Raw genomic sequence first — 25,970 nt, forward strand, 5'->3', positions numbered from 1 at the left:
TGAAGGTCATGCTATAGAGGACTGGTCGGGGGTAGGAGGAGGATGGTGGTGGCCCTGCTTATGGTGTGGTCTCCCCACCCTCTCCTTACCACACTTCCCCTCTAGCCTCTGCAGGAGCTCCCCAGAGTAGACGTAGCACTCCTTGATTCTTCTGTTCAGTACGCTCAATTCCCTGCAACTATGTTTTTGCCTGACACTGGACTGAAAAGTAGCTCTTAGGTTCCCATAGCTCCTTCCTGGCCTGGCTGTCTTAATTACTTTTAAACTGCTGTAGTATAAGACACCATGGCCAAAGAGACTCGTTGAAGAGTTCGTTCGGGGCTTACAGTTCAGAGGGTGAGTCCATGACCATCATGGCGGGAAACATGGCAGCAGGCAGGCAGGCATAGCGCTGGAGCAATAGCTGAGAGCTCACGTCTGATCCACAAGCACAAAGCAGAGAGGGAGGCAGTGCTCATTTGGAATGGCATGAGCCTACCACCAGTGACACACCTCCTCCAACAAAGCCACATCCCCAGTCCTTCCCAAACAATTCCACCAATTGGGGACCAAGCATTGAAATGCATGAGCCTATGGGAACAGTTCTCATTTAAGCCACCACACTGGCCTCATTTATATCATGGCTTTTTCACATTCCATCTTCAACCAGAATGGCCAGGTCAGAGAAAGAAAGCAGAGTTACATCTTCTCCATCATTGAGACCTGTCAGAGACCTAGCACACAGCCTGGCTGCAAGTCACCACTTAAGAAAGAAAAGGATGGGGATTGGGGATTTAGCTCAGTGGTAGAGCGCTTGCCTAGCAAGCACAAGGCCTTGGGTTCGGTCCCAAGCTCCGAAAAAAAAAAAAAAAGGAAAGAAAAGGATGGGTGTGGCAGCCCATGCATGCAATGCCAGCACTTGGGAGGTAGAGGCAGGAGGATCAGGAATCGTAGCCAGTCTGGTTTGTATGAGATACTGTCTCAAAAGAAAGAAAATAAAAAGAAAAGCAATAAGAGGGGGAAAGAAGTGAAAGGCAGAGGAAAGGATGGGGGAAGAAATCAGTTTTACAGTGATTTTGATGCAATTCTAGTCTGTGGAGTGGTCTCGGGGCATAGGAGCAGTCCTCTGGTCTTAGGTACCTCTTAGTGACACAGGACTAGGTGTTTTCATTTATCCCATTGAGAGCAAGGAGAAGTATGCCCGTGAAAACACAAGTATTTCCCAAGGGCCCTCCCACAGGTTCGGGGATGTGTTGATGCTGTCTGAGATGTTCAGAGCAAATCTCATAAAAACATCAACACTGCACAGCAAAACAACCCTTTTGACTCCTATAACTACTTCTTGGAGGGACATGGATTTTATGTACCCAGAGACCCCACACCCCCTCCTTGGGTCACTTCAGCCTCACAAGAGCAACATAGATGATTTGTAGCTCTGTTCTCCAGCCCTGAGCTGACTGACCCTCTTTGTTTCTTTGCATCCACAGGTCTTCCCAGCCCTGGGCTGTCAGCCTCCTGTGGGAAGAAACTCTGCAGCCACGGGAGCAGGTGCTTGCTCAATAGGACGACAGGGCAGCCCCTGTGCCACTGTCTGGAGGTGTGCAGGCCCCGCTACATGCCTGTGTGCGGCTCCGACGGGAAGCTCTACGGGAACCACTGCGAGCTTCGCCGTGCAGCCTGCCTGCTGGGCAAGCGAATTGTCAGTGTACACAGCAAAGACTGCTTCCTCAAAGGTAGGAAGAGGGCCCCTTGCCTGTGCTTCAGAGTTCTGTGATGGGTCTTCTGACACTCTTGTGGACAGTGACCACGGTGCTGGGTGCACAGGTCTTGGGTGTAGAGGCAGTAAAGAGAAGGATTGGTACATTAACCCAATGGCAACAGGCTTAAGTCTGAGTCCTACTCCAGAGATCCTCACCCTTGCCCACCCTGAGAACAGAATCTGGGGAGGCCAAACTAAACCCTGAACAGATACAGAGTCTCCACTGGGCACCAGGTCATAGGGTAAGACCCAAGTCTCCACATGGGTCTTGAAAAGTGGCAACAGAGATCACATGTATCCCTCTGAACAGAGTTCCCTGAGTCAGGAAGTTACACTGTACATTTAAAATGACCAGATGAGACTGGCAGAGCGGTCCCCAGCCAGTGGAAGAGCAACCCATGCCTCGCTTTTTCAAAGAAGCTCTGAACAAAACCAGCGAAGACAGTAGAACACGCCTATGGAGATAGAGACCAAAGGACTCACTATGCACTGGGGGATTAGGTGGGAAGAAAGGGGCTCGACAGTAAGAGCTGCAGGGGTGGACTCTGTTTTATGTATTAATGTTGTCTCAGCACCCAGCACAGTACACCACAAAGATGCTCAGAGGCTCGCAGAGGCTCGTGGATACAAAGGATACAAAGGCTAGAGGCTAGAATGCTGTTCCCTGTGTTGATGTGGCCTCTGAGTAGTGCATGCCACGACCCGCAGGGATGCTTGGAAGCATGACTAGAGCTGCCGTGTGTGCATTAAGTTCCCTGTGCTATAGAAACAGGGCGTGGCAGCTGGACAAACCTACAGTGACTGAGTAGAGGATGCTAAAGGCGGAAGGACTGACTGCCTCGGATCTGGTGATGTCTGAGGTCTGCTTTGGGTACAGTGAGAGAGAGGAGATGTCTAGGTTTGAAGTGCTGGCCACCAAGGGCTTCTGCGCTACTCTGCAGTGACAAGCTGGGCCTTGCAGGCTCCCTGTGACATGTGCATGTGCCATAGAGTACAAGCCTGGGTTGGGAGGTCACAATCCAAGTGAAAAACACAGGTTTGTGAGCCTCCACCCCCTCCGCGGGGAGCCGCCAGCACCCTGGTAACCAAGAGGCTGTGCCGGGTTGGCTGTGGTGGCTGGGGCTCTGGGAAGGTGCACTTAAGCCCGTGACACTTTCATCGCCGTGGTCATGACGCTAATGTTGAGGTGCTTCAGAATCATGAGGTGCATTATGCAAATGAGACAACAATGAGCTGAGGACAGATGCCTGGAAGCGCTCGCCGCCCAGCTCTGGCCCGCCGCTTCCCTGGCGACCGTGCGCACTAAAACACTTGACCAGTTGCTCCAGCTTTATTGGCCGTGTTGAATTTTATAGACTGATGTTCCATTCTCTGGTTTCCAATATCCCCCAAATTGCATCTTTCCGAAGGTTTTTTATTTCCTCATTGGAGTGTGCACAGCCTCCCCTGCCATCGGTTATTCAAACAGCATTTCTCATTTCACAGGAGGGGAAGAACAACGGCCACAAACCCTGCCGCAGTGAGGGATGACGAGGGCAGTCCCAAGCTGGGCTTTGTGTTGATTGAATTTATGCACCGAATCTTCCTAATGCAGTGAATCACCAGTTCTGTGAACCCCCCGCCCAATGCACAGCTGTTCCCCTCCAGATCCCCCTTCAAGTGAGCAATGTCTCCTCGCATTCCAAAATACCAGGTTATATCTGGGCTCTGGTATGTCTCGGCTCTGTGGCCCTGGGTGCCTCCCTGTACGTCTCTGACCTCTCCTTCAGCTATGACATGGGCCTGGTGGCCATCAATGACTGCTCTGGCAATGCAAAGTGAGGGGAATACACAAAGATCATGTGGCATGACTCCCGGTCCACTGTATTGGTATGACCCATCATTGCTGCTTCTCAGCTAATATAGCCACAGACCTAGAACACAGAGATGCCCAGCCTAAAGGAGCACAGAGGTAGGAAGAGAGGCTATGCCTAGGAGGCTCCTGGGAACCTCTCAGAGCCCAGATAGCTTGGTGGCAGATAGAGACTACTATAGGAAGTTGTGTATACCAAGCCTTGATGCTTTCATCGAGGGCCCACCTAGAACCAGGACTTCTTCTCTACCCCTGATCCGATGTCTGGACTTCTTGGGAAATCCTTTTAATATCGGGGTGAACCAGATATGTCAGGCAGGAGGGCCCAGTCGCCTGGCATTCCTCTGGAGTTCTCAACCTGTGGGTCATGACCTCATGGGGGAGGGATGTCAAATGACCCTTTCACAGGGGTCACCTAAGACCATTGGAAAACACAAATATTTATATTACAATTTGTAACAGTAGCAAAATTACAGTTATAAAGTAGCAACAGAAATAACTTTATGGTTAGGGTCACTATAATATGAGGAACTGTATTAAAGGGTCACAAGGAAGCTTAAGAACCACTGTTCTAGCGTGTGACCTGGAGGGACTTAGGCACTGACTAACAGGGACTCATAGGGGTGGACACATCAGCAGCCCTAAGCAGGGAACTTCCCCCAGAACCATGGTTCCAATAGGAAGCTGATGGCAGAGGCTGGATAGAACTAAGGGGTGGGAGCTGAGGAGAGAGGGCTTGTGAAGACCCACATTGTCTGCTGCCCCTACCTCACAATGGCAGCAGTCTGTTTAATGCCAGCTTGAGCTCCATGGGTGACAATTTGTCATTCGTTCCAAACAGCCAAGAAGTTATTAACATGGGAAACTTGAAAACACTTTTGCCCGTGAAAGCACAGTTTCGAAAATCAACCATTTTCTGTTCTCTGGGAAAACACGTGAGAGAACACTCCAGTCTGTAGGGGTTTAATCTGCCTCCGGAAGCCACCAATACATGGTCCTCTCATACGGGGCCAGAGTGTGTGGATCTAGGGAAAGAGCTGTGACAGATTACACTGGACCATGGCACTGTGTCTAGAGCCCCTGCAGGTAAGGTTTCTGCCAAGGGCTGGCTGGGGTCACACAGCCTTCGCCGCACGATGAGAGAGAAGAGTCAGAATTCTAAGCCCCCTGCTTATAAGGAAACTTCTGCTATCAATCAGCCTCCATTGCTATGGTGACAGAATTCTTTGTGACTGCTAAATAAAATACAGTATCATTTAGGAGTCGTTAGCCTGTGTGAAAAATCAGACTAAAACCAAACCCTGGCTAGCTTCTTCTCAAGTTTGTAGCTTTAATCCCAGGCCTCCGAGGCCAGAAGCTGGGCATCTCTTGTTCAAAGTTAGGAGCAAGAAGAAATCTGGGAAGGACTTTCGGGGAATGTGCTTTTTCCTCAACTCCAAATACCACTAAGATCATACACCCAGACAGGGTGTCCCTGCCTGACTTCAGAGTTTGTGTTCGAAGGCATCCTGTCACGGCGTGTTCCTCCGTGCACACTAACTTTAAAAGGTACTTCTGACTTGGTTTTGAGGTCACACTCTGTCTCCCACGAACCTGCCTTCTAAGCAGTCCCTCACCAAACTAGGGCTGGGTGTATACGGCTGATACGATGGCCTATTTGAGCAGGTTTCCAAACAAACCATGAAATTATGGGCGCAAAACTGCTGGCTAGAGTTTGTCTTCCGCCTCCTCAGCCTGCAGAGCGTTTGTGGACGTCCTATTGCCCAGGACCCAGAAGCATGCTTCCAGGCTAGTGACATCCAAGAAGAGAATCTTCATTTACATTTAAAAAAAATTAGTAGACCACATACTCACGGGGCTTCACTATCCTTCAAATATTAATGTTCTAAAAATTGTGTGTGTGTGTGTGTGTGTGTGTGAGAGAGAGAGAGAGAGAGAGAGAGAGAGAGAGAGAGAGAGATCAGATGATGGTTTCAGATCCTATGGAGCTATTGTTATAGGCACTTGTGGATCCTCCGGCCACTGAAAACTGAACTCCCACCCTCTGCAAGAGCAGCAAGTGCTCTTAACTGCAGATCCGTCTCTCTAGAACCCTAGCTTTTTATTTATTTATTTATTTATTTATTTTATTTTATTTTATTTTTTTTTTGCTTTAAGTGTTGGTGGACAATCATGAGAACTCAACTGCTTGTCCACATGTTAGTAAAGGAAATCTTGTTTCCAGAGAACCTTCTTTTCTTTCTCTCTTTCTTTTAAATCTCACTATTGTTATTACCGTATTATTATTATTATTATTATTATTATTATTATCATTGTTATTGTTGTTGTGATTGTTGTGGTTGCTGCTGCTGAGCTACCTGGTACCTTCAGAACTCCACGTAGACCCCACACCCTCCCAGCGCCATCTCTGTACTTCCACAAATCTCATCTGTCCTTCCAGGGGAAGTTACTGTCATCCCGGGCTGTGCCGGCCCCAAGAGACTTCAGTCACTGGGACGTGTGAAATCTTACTGCAGAGCCCTGGCAGAATGGGGTGTGGTTTAACGTGCTTTAATAGAGCAGCTTCTCTAGCTTGAGAGCCCTCTAGCAAGGAAAGACTGAGACCCAAGAAAGTAAAGGGAGGCCAGGCTTCTGGGGCCAAGTATGTCACTGTGCCTTCTTGGACTAGGGCAAGCCTGTGCTGACTATGCCTAGGAGATTGGTAAAGTACTTCAAGACTCGGTATGTCTGTGGGGACGTTCTACCGATTGTATCAGGAGTCGAGACACAGTGATGCAGGCTCATCATCCAGCACTGGTCAGGCCGAGGCAGAAACATCAAAAGCGGAGGGAGAGGGAGGAAGGGGAGGAAAAGAAACAGACTAGACTGAAATTGTGAGGGTTTAGGGGTTCTGACATTAATGCCTTGATTTGTAAAACAGTAGCATGTTTTGGGGTGATACAGAAGTACAAGAGCCAGGTCATGGTGTGTATCCTTCGGAACTTGCTTTCCCCTATAGTCTCTTTCTTAGCTTTCCAGCAAACATGAGGTAAAGACTCCTACCAGCACTGTGCCCTACCCAAATGCATGAGGCACGTGACTATGGCCTGAATCCCCTAGTTTGTCCTTTTCAATTGTCCCCTCCAGTGTTTGTGGTCACAGCTGCACAGGTTATGGGGCCCAAAGGTAAGGGGTGGTGGCTCTTCCTTCAGGCTAGAGGAGACAGGATGGGTCTGTTTCCTTAGGAAATGACTGGAGTGTGATCTCCTCCAAGTGGCTCCTTCTGTGAAGAGAGCTGAGTCCCCCAGGTTCCCTAGCTGGTTAGCAAGAAGGAAGAGAACCTGATACCCAGCAAGGTAGCAATCCCTGGAACGTGCAGAAGAGTTTGGAGAAATGTTAGTAGAACCTGGGAAAGACGTTCAACTGTCAGAAGGTGTGAAGGGGAGAGAGGCTTCATGGCTTCATAAGCTTTCTTGGCTAGAAAGTGGATCTTGAAGAGATAGAGGGATCGCCAGATAGAAACAGTGGGGAAGGTTTTGAGGGGCACAGAAAGGATCAGATGTCTAAGATTTGAATCCCAGGGAGAAGTGGAGTTCAGGAAAGTGTGAGCTCAAACTGATAAGGTATGAGGGGGAGGGGGTGACAGTTGGGATGAAGGCCAGCTCCAGTCTCCAGCATCTGTGCAATCTCAGTCTACAGCTTCTCTCACCAGACACAGCACCAAGGCCTCGAGGATATATAGGAATCGGTGGGCAGTCTTTAATTTGGGGGACTCCTCCTCACTCTGTGGATCTGGCCAGCATCAATGCATACAACTAGAGACTGGCCGAACTGAAAATTGACCCATACCCCAGCACAAACACACACCCCACTGCAGCCCCCTTGGGGTGCATTTATCCCATTTGTAGAATCCGCTTCCAGAGTAGAAAAAAAAATGACTTCAAACAAACGTGTGTGTTCTTTGACTATTTCCCCTGGGTTTCAGCAAGGAAATGTTGGTCTGAGGCCCCTGAAAATGCGCAAGAACACTATCAGTTCAGCACGTGTGGCGTGCTCCACAGAACAGCTGCATTCTGAATGAATTAATTACAATCCAGTAATTAAAAATTGCTAATAAGTTATTGAGCTGAGAAAGTCTCGCAGTGCATTGATTTCATGCACAGAAACAAGCTACGGTCTCTGAGCCTCCCACCTCCTCCATTGTTCCCCGCTGTCTTCAGCACCTCTTCGGCTTGTCTGTACACCTCCACCCCTGCTTCTCTCTAACTTCCTTGGTGTATCAGTCATTGGCAGGCTCACTCTCCAATCCTAGAGTCAAAAGAGAAGGCTTTGCTTCAGAATCCCTTCAGAGCCATATAAGCCTTCTCCTTTCTTTTCTACCATGGCCATTGAATTACATGTCACCTACACAGGGCCATGGAGATGGCTCAGTGTTGAAGAGCTCTTGTTGCACAACCATGGGGACCTGAGTTCAGGTTCCAGCACCAACATAACAGGCTGGGTGTGGTATCAAGTTCTGTCAGGGCCTGAAGATTACTGGATCTTGTGGACAACCAGCCTACTCAATAGAGACTTGCCCTAAAGAAGCAAAGTAGAGAGAAATGGAAGGGGTTCCAACACCCTCCACTGACTTCTGTGCTTGTGTTCACACGCATACCACATACATATAACACACACACACACACACACACACACACACACACAAATCATCCACACAGACAATAGATGGTAAATAGATGATTGGTGGATATAACATGATAGATGACGTGATTTGATATGGTATGGTATGATATGGCATATTATGGTATGATATACTATGATATGGTATGATATGGCGAGTATAATATGGTATGGTATGATGACTAATACATGATATATGATTCCTGCAGGACCAGGGCTTTCCTGTGTGAATGTCAAGCTAGCTAGCATGCTGGGAGAAATTTCATTAAGCATCAGATCCCCTCCATGAAAAGCTCTTGTTAGTGCCTAGCCCCATTTCATACAGAATGTCCTTACAAATGTAGGTGTCTGCTTTATTTTTCTCTGCCTACCTCACTGGAGATGTTCTACTAATTTTTTGGCTGAATCCACACATTAGTGACCATGCAATGTATAGTCCTTTGGAGGGTCCAGAGTGACAGAACAGGAACCCCTTAGAAGTCCTCAGCAAATAGACAGGTCTATGAGGAGGAGCCTGCTCAAGGCTTTGTAGGTTCTCTAGGGCAGGAGGAGGTTATGCCGTGGATCTGGAAAGCCCCCAGATAGGCTCACGGTTTACAGCTCTGTATTATTTGAGGACAAAGGCTTAAGGAGGAATTGTTAGAAGATGGGGCTCAGCTAGAGGTGGGTCACTAGGGACAGAGCTTGAAGAGTATGCCCAGCCCCTGGACCCTGCCTTGCTCTTGATTCATGTTCTACCATACTGTGAACAACCCCCACCATACGTTCTCATTGCTTCATCATGCCTTCCCCTCCAGTGATAGACTGGACGCACGCATGCACGCACGCACGCACGCACGCACCCCACATTGATGAGCCAAGACAAATCTTTCCCTGTAGAAGTTTATCTTGTGAAATGTTCTGTCGCAACAAACAGAAGATTTAGAAGGCCACTGAGGGGAAGAGGAGGAAGGAGAGGAACAGTGAAGGAACAGACGGACATGGAGCCCCTACTTACAACGATCCCTCCAGGGGGCTGTTCCGGGGAAGACTGTGGAGAGAGAAGTGACCTTGACTCTGGCAGCTCAGGCCTCTCAGAGCTGGAGCTGGCTCTCACCACCTGTGAGCCTTCAGATGATCTCTCCAAGTCAAATGTCAAATTACTAGAGCAAGAAGAAGTTGATTTGGGACTTCCTTGAGGCTCCCCCTACTGTGCCTTCAATTAAGATCAAGGCCCCTGTGTAGCAGCCACTAAATGGCACTGCATACCCAATCTCTCTGCTCGACCAGTTTATCTAATTATGTGTGTGACAAACTCAGCAGCTGTCAGACCAGCCGCAACTCAAACATGTTGACTCTGCATGCCCGCCACCCACCGCAGAGCATGTCTGCTTACTTGGACCGCAGGGCAGAGTTCCTCACTCTCCTACAGATATGCCTCACTTGAGGTCTCCTGCTTCCTGAAGACTTGAGGAGCCAGGGGGCCCTTGGTGTGGGACAGAAGTTGATGAAGAAGTCTGATGCAGAAGACTGGTCCTGATACCTCGTTCCTTTTGCCCTTGCCTCCAGCCTCCAGGGGTGAGATAAGTGTCCGTCCCTTCTGCCTACTTTTCAGCTCAGGAAAGCAACGTCTAGGCCATCTTCCCTTCTCTAAGGAGAAAGGAAACACAGAACTCTGCCCAGTAACTGAAATAAATAAGCTTCGTGCGGTGACCCAAGGAAGCACAGCGGGAGCCAATCAGCGGAGTCCCTGCTGGAGCAAGCTCTGCTATCATCACCACACCACAGTGAATAACCAGATATGGAGTCTGAGATGCTCCCTACCCACCCAGAGCTGAGGGGGTGCCACCCGGTGCCACCTGAGTGAATGGACCTCCTGTGGTTCATTGTCAGGCAAAAAAAGCCTTGTGTCCAGTCCTCTTCCAGATTCCAGTGGATGTGAGAGAGCCAGGTTCAGAGAGAGTTTTCTGAGGTGTGAAGGGAAGGGACACTTCCTGTCCTCAGAGCCCTGCCCTCTGCTTTTCTTCGCCTGCTCCATTCTGCTCCGATGCATCCTCTCCACTCACTAATGGAGGCAATTGGAGTGGAAATGGCCTTCAAAAAAAACCTCCTGCTAAACGAAGGAAGCAAAATCACTTGATTTGCAGGTAATTAGAACAGCCAGACGCAATGAACCCTGTCCACGTTCTTTTGTAAGCAGGCGCGTCTGAGCCATGTGTTGCTCTGTGTAGCTGGAAAGGAGGGCTCCTCCAGGGACCTGTCAGTCATCTCCCTTTAGCTGTCTTCCTAGGGGAACCTCCGTTTTCTCTTCCACCTCTTGCGCTCAATCTCCCGTCTCTTCTTAAGATAGCTGAGGCCCACGCATCTGGTCCTCAGTGGTCCAGCAGGCACTTCTGAGGTATGGGTCAGTGCCTCCCTCCCTCACCCGACCTTACTGAGTTAGCACTCACAGACTCACTATCTCTGTCTCTGTCCTCCTTCCCTCCCTCTGTAACATTCTCCTTCCTCTCACACACCCATATTTCCCATCCTTCTCTCAGGTGTTGTACAGTTCACTCCAGTACAGTGACAAGGTCTGTATTTCCTTGACATATAACAAACCCAAGGTCTTTGTTGAGAGCATTGGCAGATCTTCAAGTCTATGTATGCCCGCTAACTCTACCCGATAATGGGGTGAAGCTCACACACACACAGGTTTCTTTGGCTCCCCATATCTTTTCCAGTGCCTTAGAAAACCCTAGAAGCTAAGCTGTGATGGCCAAACAGCGGAAACTTTTCCTGATAGGTAGATTCAGGTCAAAAAGGAGGAGTCAAGGAAGAAGTCACAAAAGGAAAAATACTTCTACCAAAGATGCCTCAAAGGGAGCCCAGGGTAGGGGTGGAGAGGTACCAGGAAGGGTCAAGGACCTACCATAGTTTTCATGCAGTTAGTGGGCTTGGATTTCCTTTCTGTCTATGCAGAGAAAGTTTCATCTGTTCTGTTTTGGAACCAATAGTAGTAGTAGTAGTAGTAGTAGTAGTAGTAGTAGTAGTAGTAGTAGTAGTAGTAGTAGTAGTAGTAGTTGTTGTTGTTGTTGTTGTTCTTCTTCTTCTTCTTCTTCTTCTTCTTCTTCTTCTTCTTCTTCTTCTTCTTCTTCTTCTTCTTCTTCTTCTTCATCATCATCATCCCTTCAGACTTACCTGCAGGCCAATGTGATGGAAGTAATTCCTTAATTGGGGGTCTTCCTTCCCTGACTCTAGCTCATGTCAAGTTGACAAAAACCTAATCTGCACCAGAGTAAAAGGAAATTGTGTTTCAGCAGCAGAAAACCCCTCACTTAAGCCAGTAGAAGAAAGAGCATGTTTGAGGGGGAAACAAAACCCAAGAAACAAAAGCACATTTTAGACAACTGGTTTCTACTGTTGGCTCAATTAAACACGAACTCGGAGAAGAGACGGGAGATAGGATTACCGCTTGGTCTAGTGATTGTCAAAATCGAAGGAAGCAGGAGAGGGGAAGGGAAGGAGCTGAGGAACCGGAACTTGAGGAACAGAAGCTCCTTACACATTTAATCTGAAAGGAGCCAGGTTAACCATGAGGAGGGAAGGGACATGTTTATTCTCACGTTGGAGGGTATGGAGACATGTTCTTCCCAAAGAGAATAAAGCAAAACTCTCCCTAAATATAACACATGGGAAATGAGAAAGAGGCAAATTGAGAAACAGTATAAGAGAAGGGATAGTAGCCATGGAGAACAGACATGGAAGGGTTAACACATCGGGGTCTAGCTGTCCTAGAGCCCAGAGCAAACCACAGGGACATAGTAAGAGGCGAGAGGACATCTGGTTCTTTGTCCTGGGCCCTTGGTGGCCCTAGTGGACCTCCTTGCCAAGGGCCAACATTAACAACAGTGCATCCATAAAAAAAGCACCTGTGGGGTTTTGAGTGATGAGATTTTAGTCTAAAAGTTCTACACTCAACAGACGACGGTCATGTATGGAACCTGCAGAGTGGATATTCACATGGACAGTATCTGAGAGTGTCTCACCTGCATAGTCCTGCCAGAGGACAGAAGCAGGAACCTCAACAATTAGATACAACCGAGAGAGAAGGGTGGGGGAGAGGGGAAGAGAGGGAGGGAGGGAGGGTGTCCACCACATGGGCGCAGTACCTGTAGAGGCCAGAAAAGGGTGTTGGATCCCCTGGAGCTGGAGTTATATGGATCTAGGAGCCATTCAGTGTGGATGCTGAGAACCAAATCTGGGTTATCTGCAAGAGCAGCAAATGCTCTTAACTGCTGAGCTATTAGTCCCCCCAGAGAATCTGACAAATAGAAAACCATAGTACTCCAGACTTAAGGGGAGCATGTGGCTACCAAAAATGAGAAGCTGTCTAAATAATTGTTCCAAATACAGTTAAGCAAAATTTCCGAGAGAAAAGTATGAAGCTAAGTGTACTTAGTCCCCTCACTCACTATGCCGGTTGGTATTCTGCCAACTTGAAAACAAGCTAGGGTCATCTGAAACAAGGGACCCTGGACTGGGAAAATGCCTCCATCAGAGTGGCCTGGAGGCAAAGGTGTGAGGCATTTTCTTTATTAATGGTCGATGTAGAATGGCACGGCCCACTGTGAGTGCTTCCAGGGCAGTGAGGTTCTATAAGAAAGCAGGCTGAGCAGCCATGGGGAACAAGCCAGTAAGCAGCACTCCTTCATGGCTCTGCTTCAGTTCCTGCTACCCGGTTCCTGCTTTGAGTTTCTGCCCTGACTTCCCTTCATGATTAACCATAAGCTGTAAGATGTGATAAACTTTTTCCTCCCCAAGTTGCCTTTAGTCATGGTGTTCATCATAGCGATAGGATACAAACTAAGACACTTGCTTATGGGAATTTCTGCAGATTATACACATGTTTTTTAGACAAGGTCTTGCTATGTAACACAGCTGGCCTCACATTCACTCTAGGCTCTTAAGAGGTGAGATAACTTGTGCAGGCCCGCACACTAGACCAGATCATCCACATATTCTTTTTGGGTAAGAATGCTAAGTGGTCTACATAGGCCCACGGAGGCAAGTTTCCATTTCCTTTGTCCTAGTAGCCCAGGATGAACCCAGTGCTGGCTCTAAATGAGCATCGCTGGTTAGCATCAGGTGCATCCAGGAAACCATGTCTCCTAGCCTTTGCTGGTGTGTCCAGGCAGCTCAGGTAGGCTTAGCCTCTGACTGGGAGTTTTTTCCTCGAAGATCAGGCCTCCCATCATCCATGCTGAATGCCACCCAGGAAACATTCTGAGGTTGGAAGAAACGTGGAAGAAAACCTCATTCCGACCCATAGCTTTCTCTGTCCATTCGATTAGATTTAGAATCACCTGGGAGACATACCTCTGGGTGTCTGCAGGGGTGATCCTACAGATGTTCAACTGCCTTGTACTTGTACGTGAGCAGCACTCACGTATAGGGTCCTAAACCAAATAAAAAGGGGAGAAAAAGAAGACAAGGTGAAGAAGGCCAGCATATCTCTCTCTTTCTCTCTCCCTCCCTCCCTCTCTCTCCCTCTCCCCCTCCCTCTCTCTCCCTCTCCCCTCTCTCTCCCTCCCTCTCCCCCTCCCTCTCCTTCTCTCTCCTCCCTTCTCCCCTTTCTCCCTCTCCCCCTCCCCCCCTTCCTTCCTCCCTCTCCCTCTCTCTCCCTCTCCCCCCCCCTCTCTCTCCTTCTCTCCCTTTTCCCTCTCTCCCCTCTCCCTTTACCCTTTCTCCTTCTCTCCCTCTCTCCCCTTCTCCCCCTCTCCCTCTTTTCCCTTCTCCCTTTCTCCCCCCTCCCCTTTCTCCCCCCCCCCCCTCCCCCATCTCCCCTCTCTCCCCCAGGATGCAATATCTCACACTCCCCTCCACTGTGGCAAGTATTTCATCCAACTATGAACCACAACAAGCCCTCCCTTCCTCCCTTCCTCCCTTCCTCTTTTCCTCCCTTCCTCCCTTCCTCCCTATATTTTGTCATAAAGAGAAAAATAACTACCACGAGGTTGCTGTGCATCCTCCTCAGCCCACAACATGGAGTGAGCCTAGGACACAATCCCTGTGAGGTGGTCAGGAACGAGTTGGATGGTCAGAACTATTGGCTATAAAGTTCCACGTGAAACAGCCTAGTTCATCTCCGAGAGAAAGTGTGAGAGCCAGGCTTTCATGCTTTGGGAGGGGAGGGGAGGCAAAGAATTGCTGTGTTCAGAGGTGCAAGTGGGAGTTAAGCCTTCAAGACAGTGGAAACCAACATGGGATAAAGCCATATGCAGAAGTGACAAAGGCCACTGCAGCAAGTGACATTACCATGTCCACCATTCACAAATGAGTGCCAGGCTCCCAGTCTCTCACTGGCTGATGTTTTCTGGGCATCATCTCTGACCTTCTCCCATCCTTTAGCATCTGACTGAGAAGCCAAGGGAAATCAGGCTGTGACCAGCTCTGGGCGGTGTGTCTGAGCTGGCAGATGACTGCAGCTCTGGGCTGTCATCTCTCCTCTGTGCATCACACAGGAAAGAGGGCCTGATCTACAGCTCGGGAGACACATAGGGTAAGTGACCAGGGCAGCGGCAAATGGAGACCTCTCAGACAGCTCTGATAAGCGACCTTGGTGTTTCTCTTCTACAAGCCAAACACTTGTGGCTCGTCAGACATGAACCTGAATACAGTCACCTCTGAAAGGGATGGGAAAGAAGATGTTTGAGCTTCCACAGACATTAAGCATTACCAGATTCAGTCTTGGTAATGAAACCAATCCCATTCATTCTCTGACTCAAAATGGCTGTCTCCATGTGACCGTGTGGTGTGAGCACATTACAGACTAAACAGTCCCCACCAATGCCAAGCAGGATGAGGGTAGACTGGGCAGGTCTTGCTACCACAGGAAGGCGGGCGTCCACCCATATTTCTCAAGGGCAACTATCTGTCTCTTCCTGTTTTGGTCTCTCTCCTTCATGCTGGCCTCCACACCCCTGCTAGATTTTAATGTCAAGAAGGTCTTGTTGATGTGCCAGGCCTGTCTCCATAAACACCTCCCTGCCAATTGTGAGGACACAGACTTTGCGTTTTAAAATGTCGTAAGGCCCTCTGGGCAAATAGCTGTGGTTCTGTAAAAGACCTCAGGACAACAGGATCAATAGAAAAGACAAGTCAAGTCCACCTCTGGCCAACATGGATGGCCTGCAGTGCCAGCCAAGGACATAATGCCCATGGGCAGTTGGCAGGAGTCAGGGACACAGCTGACCACCCCCACAGAATGCTGGGAAGGACACCTAGAAGAGAGGATCCTACCTGGCTTCTTGGGGAGTCCAGTCTATAAGGACCTCACTGGCTCTGATTACGATCACCCACACTTTTAGCAGATTCCTTTTTATTTTGACGCTTGTCCCTTTTATAAGAAACTAGAGATTGGATGGGAATGGAGGGCAGCGTCCACAGCTAACGACGTCACAGGCCCATGCTCAACGCCAGGTCCAGTGCCAAGCATTTACTCTTCAGGATGAGAACTTCCAAAATGCCCACTTGGCAGATGGAGACGCTATAAGGCACCCTGGCCCCTAGCCGGGGTGCTTCCAAGTCATGCCCTCTGCTGCCTCGGAGGGTCTCAGTCTGAGTGTGACTTCCCGACCACTGCCACCCAGAACCCAGATGGAGTACTGGCTCTGATCATCGCATCCCCCACCCCACCTTGGACCACCGTGCCATCCAGTATGAAGGCATCCACGGGAGAGTGGAGAAGCAGTAAGGGATCCTAGGCACTCCCAGCATGCCTCACAGGCACTTTCTGCCTATAGCTGCTTGCCCGCTGTAGCTCTTCCAAACAGCGACTACTTGAAATTGCCATTAAACATTCAAGCAAGGGGCTGGGGAGATAGCTCAGTGTTTACGAGTACACATCGTTCTCACAGAGGACCCGAGTTCAGTTCCTAGCACCCTCATCAGGCAGCTCACATCCGCCCTGTAACTCCAGATCCAGGGATATCTGCCACCCCTGGTCTCCACAGGCACATGGACACGTGCGCATGCCTATACACAGATGTATACACATAGACATACTTAAGACTGAAGTACAAGACACATACACACACAGTTTAAGATGCAAAGCTACAGAGAGAAAACACAAAAAGGGAAATAAAGGTGGTAAGATGTTGCGGTATAATTTAAACAGGGCAGAAATGGTTCCCAAGAGTTCCCACTCCGCACAGATCTGCGCTCTAGCTGTTTCTCTGTCAGCTGCTTTCATACACTGTCCCCTTGGCAGGTCGTTACCATGCCTGATACACACATCGTGTTCCACAGGCAGCGTGGCCACGCCACGCTAGCCCCAAGCATTCTAGCATGGTTTCCTGTCATGGACTCTACTCACACTCCCAACAACCCAGGGAGATCGTGACTCAACCAACTGTAACCCAACAACCAGATTTATATGTTAGTTACTCAATGTACAATACATCCACACAATTAACTTACAACCAGTTGATAAGGGTATAAACCACCCACCTAGATAAGATATAATTTGTTCACCTAGACACACACGATCCTATATGCATCCATCCCTTAAGAATAATCATAACAACCTGTAAATGTGCAGAGAGAAATCTTAACATCCACCTCCATGTTCTCTCGGCTGCTCCCCGTCCCATCTCCTCTCCTCTCTAAACTTTTCTCCTGCCCATCCTTCCTTCTCGTCCAATGACAGGCCTTGTTCTATCCTGTATCTGCCTTCACCTGCATGACATCAACCTACAATAAGAATGGTGGAGGGAACAGGTAGAGAACTGAGAATGTACTAACACGCCTGTATGCCCAGGACCACTGCAAGCTGCAATTTCAAAGACAGTAGGATTCCAGTCTTGAGTCCCTGGACTGAGAGGCTGGTGTGACGAATGGGTAGAGAGCTGCAGTTACTGCTGGAGACCACTGAGGAGGGCTTAACAAGGCCAATTAACTGAGTAAATGTTTGAGGTGACCTGCCTAGCGGTGGGATGCTATGTCTCCTCCCAGGGCTCCTGGGGCCATTGGTCAAAGGAACTGATACATGAATTAAGTTAATTGGAGAAAAACTTCTTCCAGGGAAGTGGCCTTTAATGGGACAAAGGATTTTATCTGATAAGAATCTTTGCCTGACTCAGGAAAGGACAAAGTCTTCAAAAAGGCTCTCCTCTCTCCTGTCCCACTCCACCGCTGGCTCTGACACTCTGCTTGGAAGTTTGTATCCCTGAGAATCTCAGAACCAAAGGTCTGGGCATCTGAGACCAAGATAGGAGAGGTAGGAGGTTAGGAGAGGGCCGCACACAGCCTCCAGAAGAGGTGCCAGTCCCTTCCACGTACCCAAATGGGTTCTGCCTGTCTCAAAGGCAAGGTCTCTATCATATCTATGAAGGAGTTAGGAGGGGACACAGACACAGAGGAAGGTGTGTCTGGTAGGTGTTTAAAGAACAGAGCTGGGTAAAACCAGCTGCCTTGGTTGGCTGGGGAGGAGCTGCCTATGCCAGTGGAGACATTCCATCCAAACGGGCCTAGAAATCGCACGTGAATGGAAACCGTTCAGACGCGGTGGACCTACCTTGGGCAAAGCAGGTGTCTAGAGTGAGTGAGGCCTATGGAATATCCATCCTTTACTTGGGCCACCATCCATTGAACCCGCTGTCCCCCTTATCTCCCCTCCCCCACTCCACTTTCTCTCTTACCCTTTCTCATGATGTATGACTGAAAAACAAGCAGCTGCCACGTGACGTGGCTTTACTTCACTGGAAGTATTTACTGCGTGGCACAGGCTCCTGTTTCTACCTCTAGTGATTTAACCAGCATCACCAGCAGAAAGCAGACAGTAGCTCCCCAGACCTTAGCATCTGTGTGAACGGAATGGGGGCCAGGGTGAATGGATTCAGCCCCACCCCACCAATGCACCAAGGCTTCCGGTGTCAGACTCGGTGTAGATTATAAAAAGGTGACAGCCAAGCAGCCGAGTTGCTTCCCAGGGTCCTGCAGTTGTAGGAGACGATTCCAGGAACATACAGTTGTCACAGGTGGGTGGGCATCATTAGCTTTGCAGGAGGCCCATCGGGTGTTTAAATTGTATAATAGTGACAAACAGGTGCAGACCCTGGTCACCCCTCCTGTGTAGATTCTCATTATTGTAGGAAAAAGAAAAAGACTGACAAAAGCAACAGATCACCACCTGAACTTAATCCCCACGACCTACACGGTGGAAGGAGAAAACAGCCCCACTAACATCCATGTGTGAGTGTGTGTGTGTGTGTGTGTGTGCGCGTGTGTGTGTGCGTGTGTGTGTGCGGATGCACACACAAGGAATAATCAAAATGCAACAAAACATTTTAAAGCTACTTAAGGAAGTGGGAGCATATGTTATTGGACTCAAAGTCTGAGAATGCAGTCCATCACGACGGGGAATGCATGGTAGCAACAGCATGAGGCAGCTGCTCACATGGCATCCACAGTCGCCCGGCAGAGAGAGGTGGATGTTGCCACGAGGTTCCCTCCTCAGTTTTAGTCAGTGTAGGAGCCCAGTCCAATGGACAGCGCGGCCCGTATTCAGAATGAGTCTTTCCACATCAGTTAGACCTCTCTGGAAAAGTCTTCACAGATGCACGTAGAGGTGTGTGCTAAGAGACTCGCCATTTCCCAGGTGGAAGATTAACCACCACATCTCCATTCGCTTGTTTCCCAGCCTGGGGGCTCCTCAATGCACTTAGGTAGCATGCACGAAGATTCGAATTCAGCACCAACAACGAAATGTTTCTTTTTACCCGCTCTGTGCCCATGGTGGATGTCTGTGCCCAGGATGGGTTAGCAGGAGCTCAGCTCACTGCCACAGCCCCACCTCAACAAGGCCGTCTGCAGGCGTCAGGGATGTGCTAAGTAAATGGTGTTCCAGTTTGCCCAGCCTGGAGTTCACACAGGGTCACCTGAGTGTTTGTCTTGCCTGTGAAGCGAGCACTGTCAGGACTTACAGCCTCAGGGGTGTGCAGTGTGCAGCTGTGAACGGCTCCTCAACACATGACCAGGGGAGCTGACACAGGGCAGTGAGGAGCTGGTGCTCAGGGATGTCTAGAAACCCAGGCTTTCCATTTCTAAGCTCCTTGGGTCTGTTACAGACCCTCTTAGCATCAGTGTCTCTGTCTGTAAAATGGGCCAGTGGGCACTGTGATGGTCAGCTTCCATTATCAACTTGATTGGATTAGGAAACACCTAGGATTGTAAGAGACACCTTTGAGTGTGTCTAGGAGGGCGTTCCCAGAGAGATTTAACTGGGGATGGAAAGAAAACCCACTGAATGTGGACAGCATCAACCTATGGAACTGGATCCCTGAACCTAATTAAAAAAACAAAAAAAAAAAAACAAAAAAAAAACAAGCGGCACAACATGTCGTTCTCTCTGATGCCTGGTCCAAGTCCGTTCGTCACCATGCTTTCTTTCCTTAGCACCGTGAACTGTGTGCCTCTAGACTGAGCCAAATTAAACCCGCTCATAAGTAGTGATTGTCATTGTCATTGTTGTTGTTGTCATTGTTGTTGTTGTTTTCCAGGTCATGGCTACAGCACTGTGGAAAGTCCCATATTTGTAACTTAGTTTCTAAGTGTCCTAGGATTTCCTTCCACAGTGGACAAAGAAGCCAAGATTAGGAAAGCGGAAGAAAGGGGGTAACCTGGGCACAGACCAAGACACAAAAAAAACACAGGGACCTGATTCTAGGGAAAGCTAGATGTTGTCGTAAATAAATAAAAATAAAGTAAAAATAAAAATGTATAAACGAAAACCGGGGGTGGAATGTTTTCCCTCAGGGTGTTTTTCCCTGCTAGGGTTCCACACCTCGCTTCCCCAGATATCTTCTGGATATCTTGGCAGAAACACAACCCAGCCACACACTTTCTTATACTGAGACTCTTACACAAAAGAGCATACAACTGGTGTTTTTACTCTGCTAGGGTTCCACACCTCAGTGCCCCAGATATCTGCTGGATATCTTGGCATAAACTCAGCCCAGCCACACTTACTTAAATTGAGACTCTTTCTTAAAAAAAAAACACACTCATTTAGCATTAAAGCAATCCAGCGTCTAGATTTGGCAGATCCACATTACACTGTCCTAATCCCAGTTCCCAAATTACTCATCCCTGCACCTTTTATTTACCAAGTCTCCAGCTTCTTCTCCTCCCTGGTACCTCTAACTCCTCTCAGTTCCCCATCGTCTCTCCAACTCCCTCTCTTCTTCCTCCTGGCTTCCTTCTCTAACCCCTCCTCCCTCAACTGTCAATCCTCACCCCCCCTCCTCAGGTTCCACTCGCTCAACTGTCTCCAACTGTCAACTGTCAACCTAACCTCTGAATCTAATCCCCCTCTCACTCCCAACTCCTACCTCTGCCCAAATCTCACGCTCTTGCCTTTATTTAACAAATTCAGAGAAAACCCCAAGGCAAACCACAACATTTCCCCCTTTTTGTCCAGTTAAAAACTTTTTCCTATACATAGGTGAACTAAGCATCATTATTACCATTCTGCAATTTATAAAACCAACAATACGCTGATCACCCAGTCCATCAATTTTGTTCATTAACCATGTCATCTATACTAAAAACTATACTTGACTATATCCTGGTTCTAGATCCTATGCCACCCTAAAACTACTCTAACAGATTTATCATCTTTCTCAATACTAAACCATTCGGGTTGTCTATGAGACTACTAGTCTCCAACCACATCAGAAATCCAAGAATGATTAATATCACCTGAAAACATAGGAAGCACAAAACATGGCTTCCAAGCTTAGCCAATTTTATAAAGACTGCTGATCACCTGGACAGTCCCCTTATTCCTTAATATGCTGGAGCATCAGTCTTCAGCCTTCTGGCCCAGGATCATCTGACAGACCTTATCAATGCAGATTTTGAAGGGCTGATCACCCTGCCTCGGCAGAGATTATCAGTCGACTATTCTGCATAATTTGTCCCTTTCTGGACAGTGTCTTGTCTGTAGATGAATTGAAGCACTTTGCTCAGTGGCTGCGTTACCACGATTTGAGCAACTCCATTGATGCTCAAGTTCTTCTTCGAGTCTAAGGGGCCCTGTCAGGGGCAGACAAGTCTCTAGTAAAATGATCTAGATGAAGAAATGTCCATAAACAGGTTATTCTTTGGACTTCTGATGCCCTTGAAGATTTCCTATCTACATAGGCGTTTCTGAACTGTTAAGCATAGAGTACCGTTGGCCCTCTCTAATCGAAGAATTTACAAAACCCATCTAAACTGACTTAGAACCATAACCTTGCCATCTGACCCTTAGCTGGTACTGGTTAATCAACTAAAAATAATGTATAACAGCAGTTATAGGACCGGGTCTAAGACTTGTATTCTTAGATGCATAGTGGAGGCACAATGCCCATGTTAAAGTAGCAATATTAATCTCAATTATAAATCAACAAGAAAGTATACCATTGAAAACCTCGCATTTGTGTAAAATGCATTCTATACCAATGAAAAGATTACAGCTTCAACTTTGTATCAATTACAAACATTTCTATCAATGTAAAATATAGCGGTAAAATTTTGTTTAAGAGTAAGTTTGCCAATCTATCTGTTTGTCTATTTCTCTAATTTCTATGTATTACTATATCTAAGAAGGATACAAAAAAGGAAAGGAAAAGTAGCAATCCCTGAGTTTACATTCTCTAGTTTCCCCTGCCCAAAGCTACATTTGTATTGTATTCCTTAAAAGAAAACTTATCCACAGTTCTTAAAATAAACAGAACCATCCACCCCAACATAAGGAAATGGGACGACGATCTTCCTTGTCTGCTTCTAGCTGGATTGGGGCGAAGAATTCCCTTCTGGGGCCCAAGGGGTATTAGGAAAAGTTGGCTTTGTCAAGTAGAGCTAGCAGGGATTTGCCTGCCAGTCATTCTGTGCTGAGAAAGTTCATCGCTAGCTGACATCTTGACTATGACAGTCTGAAGGGCTGGATAAGTAAGATGTCCATTCTGGGAAAAAAGTTCTGAAAGCAGGCCTTTAAATCAAGCATCTTCATTTTAATTAATTGAGAATCAAACACGAAGTTGGACTGGAAAGTCCCGGAATCTCAGCATCACATATTGTTTATCATTTCAGAGCTATCTTTCTCTTCCTTCATCCTGCAGCACAAAAAACTTTACAAGCATTATATAGTTCTATAAGCATTTTCAAATGGGATAAGCAGGGTGCACAGTTTAGTAAATAAAGATCAAAAAAAAAAATGACTACCTTTTTTCAGGTTAGGTTAATCATATAATCAAACCGTAACATAATTTTGTAATACATACGTATTACAAGTTATGAGGAATTTGCACTCAAAATATCACTGGCTGTTTATAGACATTTCAGTCTCAGCCAGTTCATACACGGAGACCTAAACAACCTCATATATATACATCACCTATTTGTTGATCGTCTTAGTCTCCTTTTTCTTCTGTGTTGCCAAGGACTTCAGGAGGTCTCCCCTGTCATTTCTGATTTTTATCAGCTTGGAAGGAACCACAGCTTTTCTTCTCCTGTAGAAACATAGGCATAACCCCTTCCCCAGCGTAACACATTTCCCATTTTCCATTCTGACGTCAGAATATCCTTAATATAAACAGGCTGGTTTAGTTCAGTAGTCTTTTCCACAATCCAATGTCTTTCAGCAGCTGTGCTGTTTTGTTCATCAGCATTTAAAAATTTAAGGTTAATAAAGCACTATGTATCCTATCTCTGGGAGTTTTGTTGACCCTTTTGCCTGTTAAGCATCTCCTTTAGACTTCGATTGATCTCTCCACAATCGCTTGTCCTGTAGGATTGTGTGGTATACCTGTAACATGTTTTATATTATAATAGTCAAAGAAGCGCTTAATCTTGTTAGAGATATATGCTGGACCATTGTACGTTTTAATTTGTATGGGTATTCCCATTATAGCAATAACTTCTAACAAATGTGTAATTACAGAATCGACCTTTTCTGAGGTTAAGGCAGTTGCCCATTGAAATCCTGAATATGTATCTATAGTATGATGTATGTATTTCAGCTTACCAAACTCTGTAAAATGGAGAACATCCATTTGCCAAATTTCATTTCTTTAGGTACCCTTAGGGTTAGTTCCTGTAGGCAATGGAGTTTGATTATATAACGAGCAAGTGGGACATTGCCTCACAATCTCTTTGGCTTGTTGCCAAGTGATAGAAAATTCTTTCTTTAAGCCTTTGCTGTTAACATGGTGTTTTTATGAAATTCTGAAGCATCTAGTACACTTCCTATCAGTAGCTGGTCAATTTCATTATTACCTTGTGTCAGAGGGCCTGGCAACCTGTATGGGATCTTATGTGTGTTATATATAGTGTGTACCTCGTATTTATGATCTTTTGTTGTAGCTGAATAAATAGTGATGTCAATTCAGAATCATCCTGAATAAGTTCAGCAGTCTCTATGTGCAAAACAACCCTTTCTGCATATTGAGAGTCAGTTACTATATTAAGAGGCTCTCGAAAATCTGACAACACCATGAGTATTGCATACAGTTCAGATTTTTGAACTGACTTATAGGGACTCTCAGTCACCTTGTTTACATTTTCATTTATATCCTGCCTTCCTGACTTACTGGCATCAGTGTAAAAAATGTAGGGCTCCAGATATTGGAGTTCCTTTACTATCTGAGGGAGGATCCAGTTAGTTCGTTTTATGAACTGAAGTCTTTTTTTTTTTTAGGGTATTTGTTGTTAATGTCTCCTAAGAGTTACTGCATGCTCTTTGCCAATGTTCATTTTGTACCCACAAAGAGTTAATTTCTGCATTAGTAAAAGGTACCACAATTTCAGCTGATCCATTCCAACTAATTGTCGAAGTCTCAATTTTCCTTTAAGTATCAATTCAGAGACCTTCTCAATGTAGGTTTTCAGTTTCTTACTCTGTTTATGTGCTAAAATATCCATTCTAAGATATAATCTTCCCTTTGCATGAGAATTCCTGTGGGGAATGAGTAGAGGCAAGATGATAATATGTAGGCCATCTTTGGATCAATACGATCCAGATGTGCGTCCTGCAGTTTCCTTTCTACCAATGCTAGCTCTTTCTCAGCCTCAGCTGTAAGTTTCCTTGGGCTATTTTATTCTTTATCGCCTTGTAGTGTTTGAAATAAATTGCTCAACTCTTGAGTGGTCAAGCCAATCACAGGCCTCAACCAGTTAATGTCTCCAAGTAGTTTCTGAAAATCATTAAGTGTCCTTAATTTGCTTCTTTTGATTTGCACCTTTTGTGGCCTAATTCTTTGTACACTTATTTTATACCCTAGATAATTAATAGAATCCCCTCTTTGTATTTTCTCAGGGGCGATTCGTAATCCCCAGCATGGTAATGTTTTTTTTACTTCATCAAACATTCTTTCCAGGATATTTATATCTGAATCAGACAATAAAATGTCATCCATGTAATGATAAATAATAGATTGGGGAAATTTTTTGCGAATTATATCTAATGGCTGCTGTACAAAATATTGACACAAGGTTGGGCTATTTAACATTCCTTGTGGAAGGACTTTCCATTGATATCTTTTTATGGGGCGACCTCTATTAAGGGTAGGCACCGAAAAGGCAAACCTTTCCTTATCGCCTTCATGTAGAGGAATAGTGAAAAAGCAATCTTTTAAGTCAATCACTATAATAGGCCACTCCCTAGGCAACAAAGAAGGCAGTGGGATCCCAGGCTGCATGGAACCCATCGGCTGAATAATCTTATTAATTGCTCTGAGATCTGTCAATACCCTCCATTTGCCAGACTGTTTTTTAATGACAAATACTGGAGAATTCCAAGGGCTGGTGGACTCCTCTATATGCTGAGCCTCCAGCTGCTCCTGGACTAGCTGCTCTAATGCCTGTAGTTTTTCTTTTGTCATGGACCACTGATCAATCCAGATGGGTTGGTCAGTCAGCCACCTTAGTGGCAAGGCTGTTGTTGTTTTAACAGCAGTGGCTCCTTGGGGTAGCACTAAATTGTCAGCCTCTGCTGTATCTTGCTTATGGACAGCTTGGACAGTCTCTAACTGTCCTTGATAACATTCCCTGACTAATTTAAAGTTTTTTATTAGAGTCTGATGAATTTTAGGGCCAGAACCTGAAACTGAGGGGATATTAATTTGAGTTTTCCACTGCTGTAGTAGATCTCTTCCCCATAAATTAATGGCTATATCAGCCACGTATGGCCTTAATTTTCCTACCTGACCTTCTGGTCCTATACATTTAAGCCACCTGATGCTTTGTTTTATTTGGGATAAAGTGCCAACACCTTGAAACTGCATATCCACTCCTTGAAGTGGCCAACTAATGGGCCAAGATTTTGGAGAGATGATGGTAACATCTGCTCCAGTGTCAACCATTCCTTCAATTTCGATATTATCTACCAGTATTTTTAGTTTTGGCCTTTGGTCCTCTATAGACGTTAGCCAAAATATTCGTTTTTGAAGTCTTGTTGTTTTTAATCGTTCTGAGGAGGAGAACTCTCCTGCCTGGTATTAGGGGCCTGCGAGAGGCCCCTTGGGAGTTTTTTGTCAGGATGCGGTCCCATCTGTCTGTTGTTGCTGTACACTTCCTAGTCAAATGTCCATATCTGCCACATCTTTGACACATTCTAGGAGGCACAGTCCCCCTTTTTGTATCACTTTGGTTTTTATTACAGTAATATCTGAGATGGCCCTGCTCACCACAATTAAAACATTTGAAATCTTGGGTCATCTC

General features: G+C 46.7%; 1 protein-coding gene across 1 annotated transcript in view; it reads left to right on the forward strand.

Moving 5' to 3' along the window:
- Positions 1–25,970, forward strand: part of Fstl4 (follistatin like 4) — a 433,128-nt gene that overhangs the window by 238,284 nt on the left and 168,874 nt on the right. The window contains exon 4 of the mRNA XM_032911962.1: positions 1,467–1,712. Coding sequence (XP_032767853.1) covers positions 1,467–1,712 — 246 coding nt within the window. The remainder of the gene's footprint in view (positions 1–1,466; positions 1,713–25,970) is intronic.

The sequence above is a fragment of the Rattus rattus genome, chromosome 9 (genome assembly GCF_011064425.1).
Source record: "Rattus rattus isolate New Zealand chromosome 9, Rrattus_CSIRO_v1, whole genome shotgun sequence".
Classification (NCBI taxonomy): Eukaryota; Metazoa; Chordata; class Mammalia; order Rodentia; family Muridae; genus Rattus; species Rattus rattus.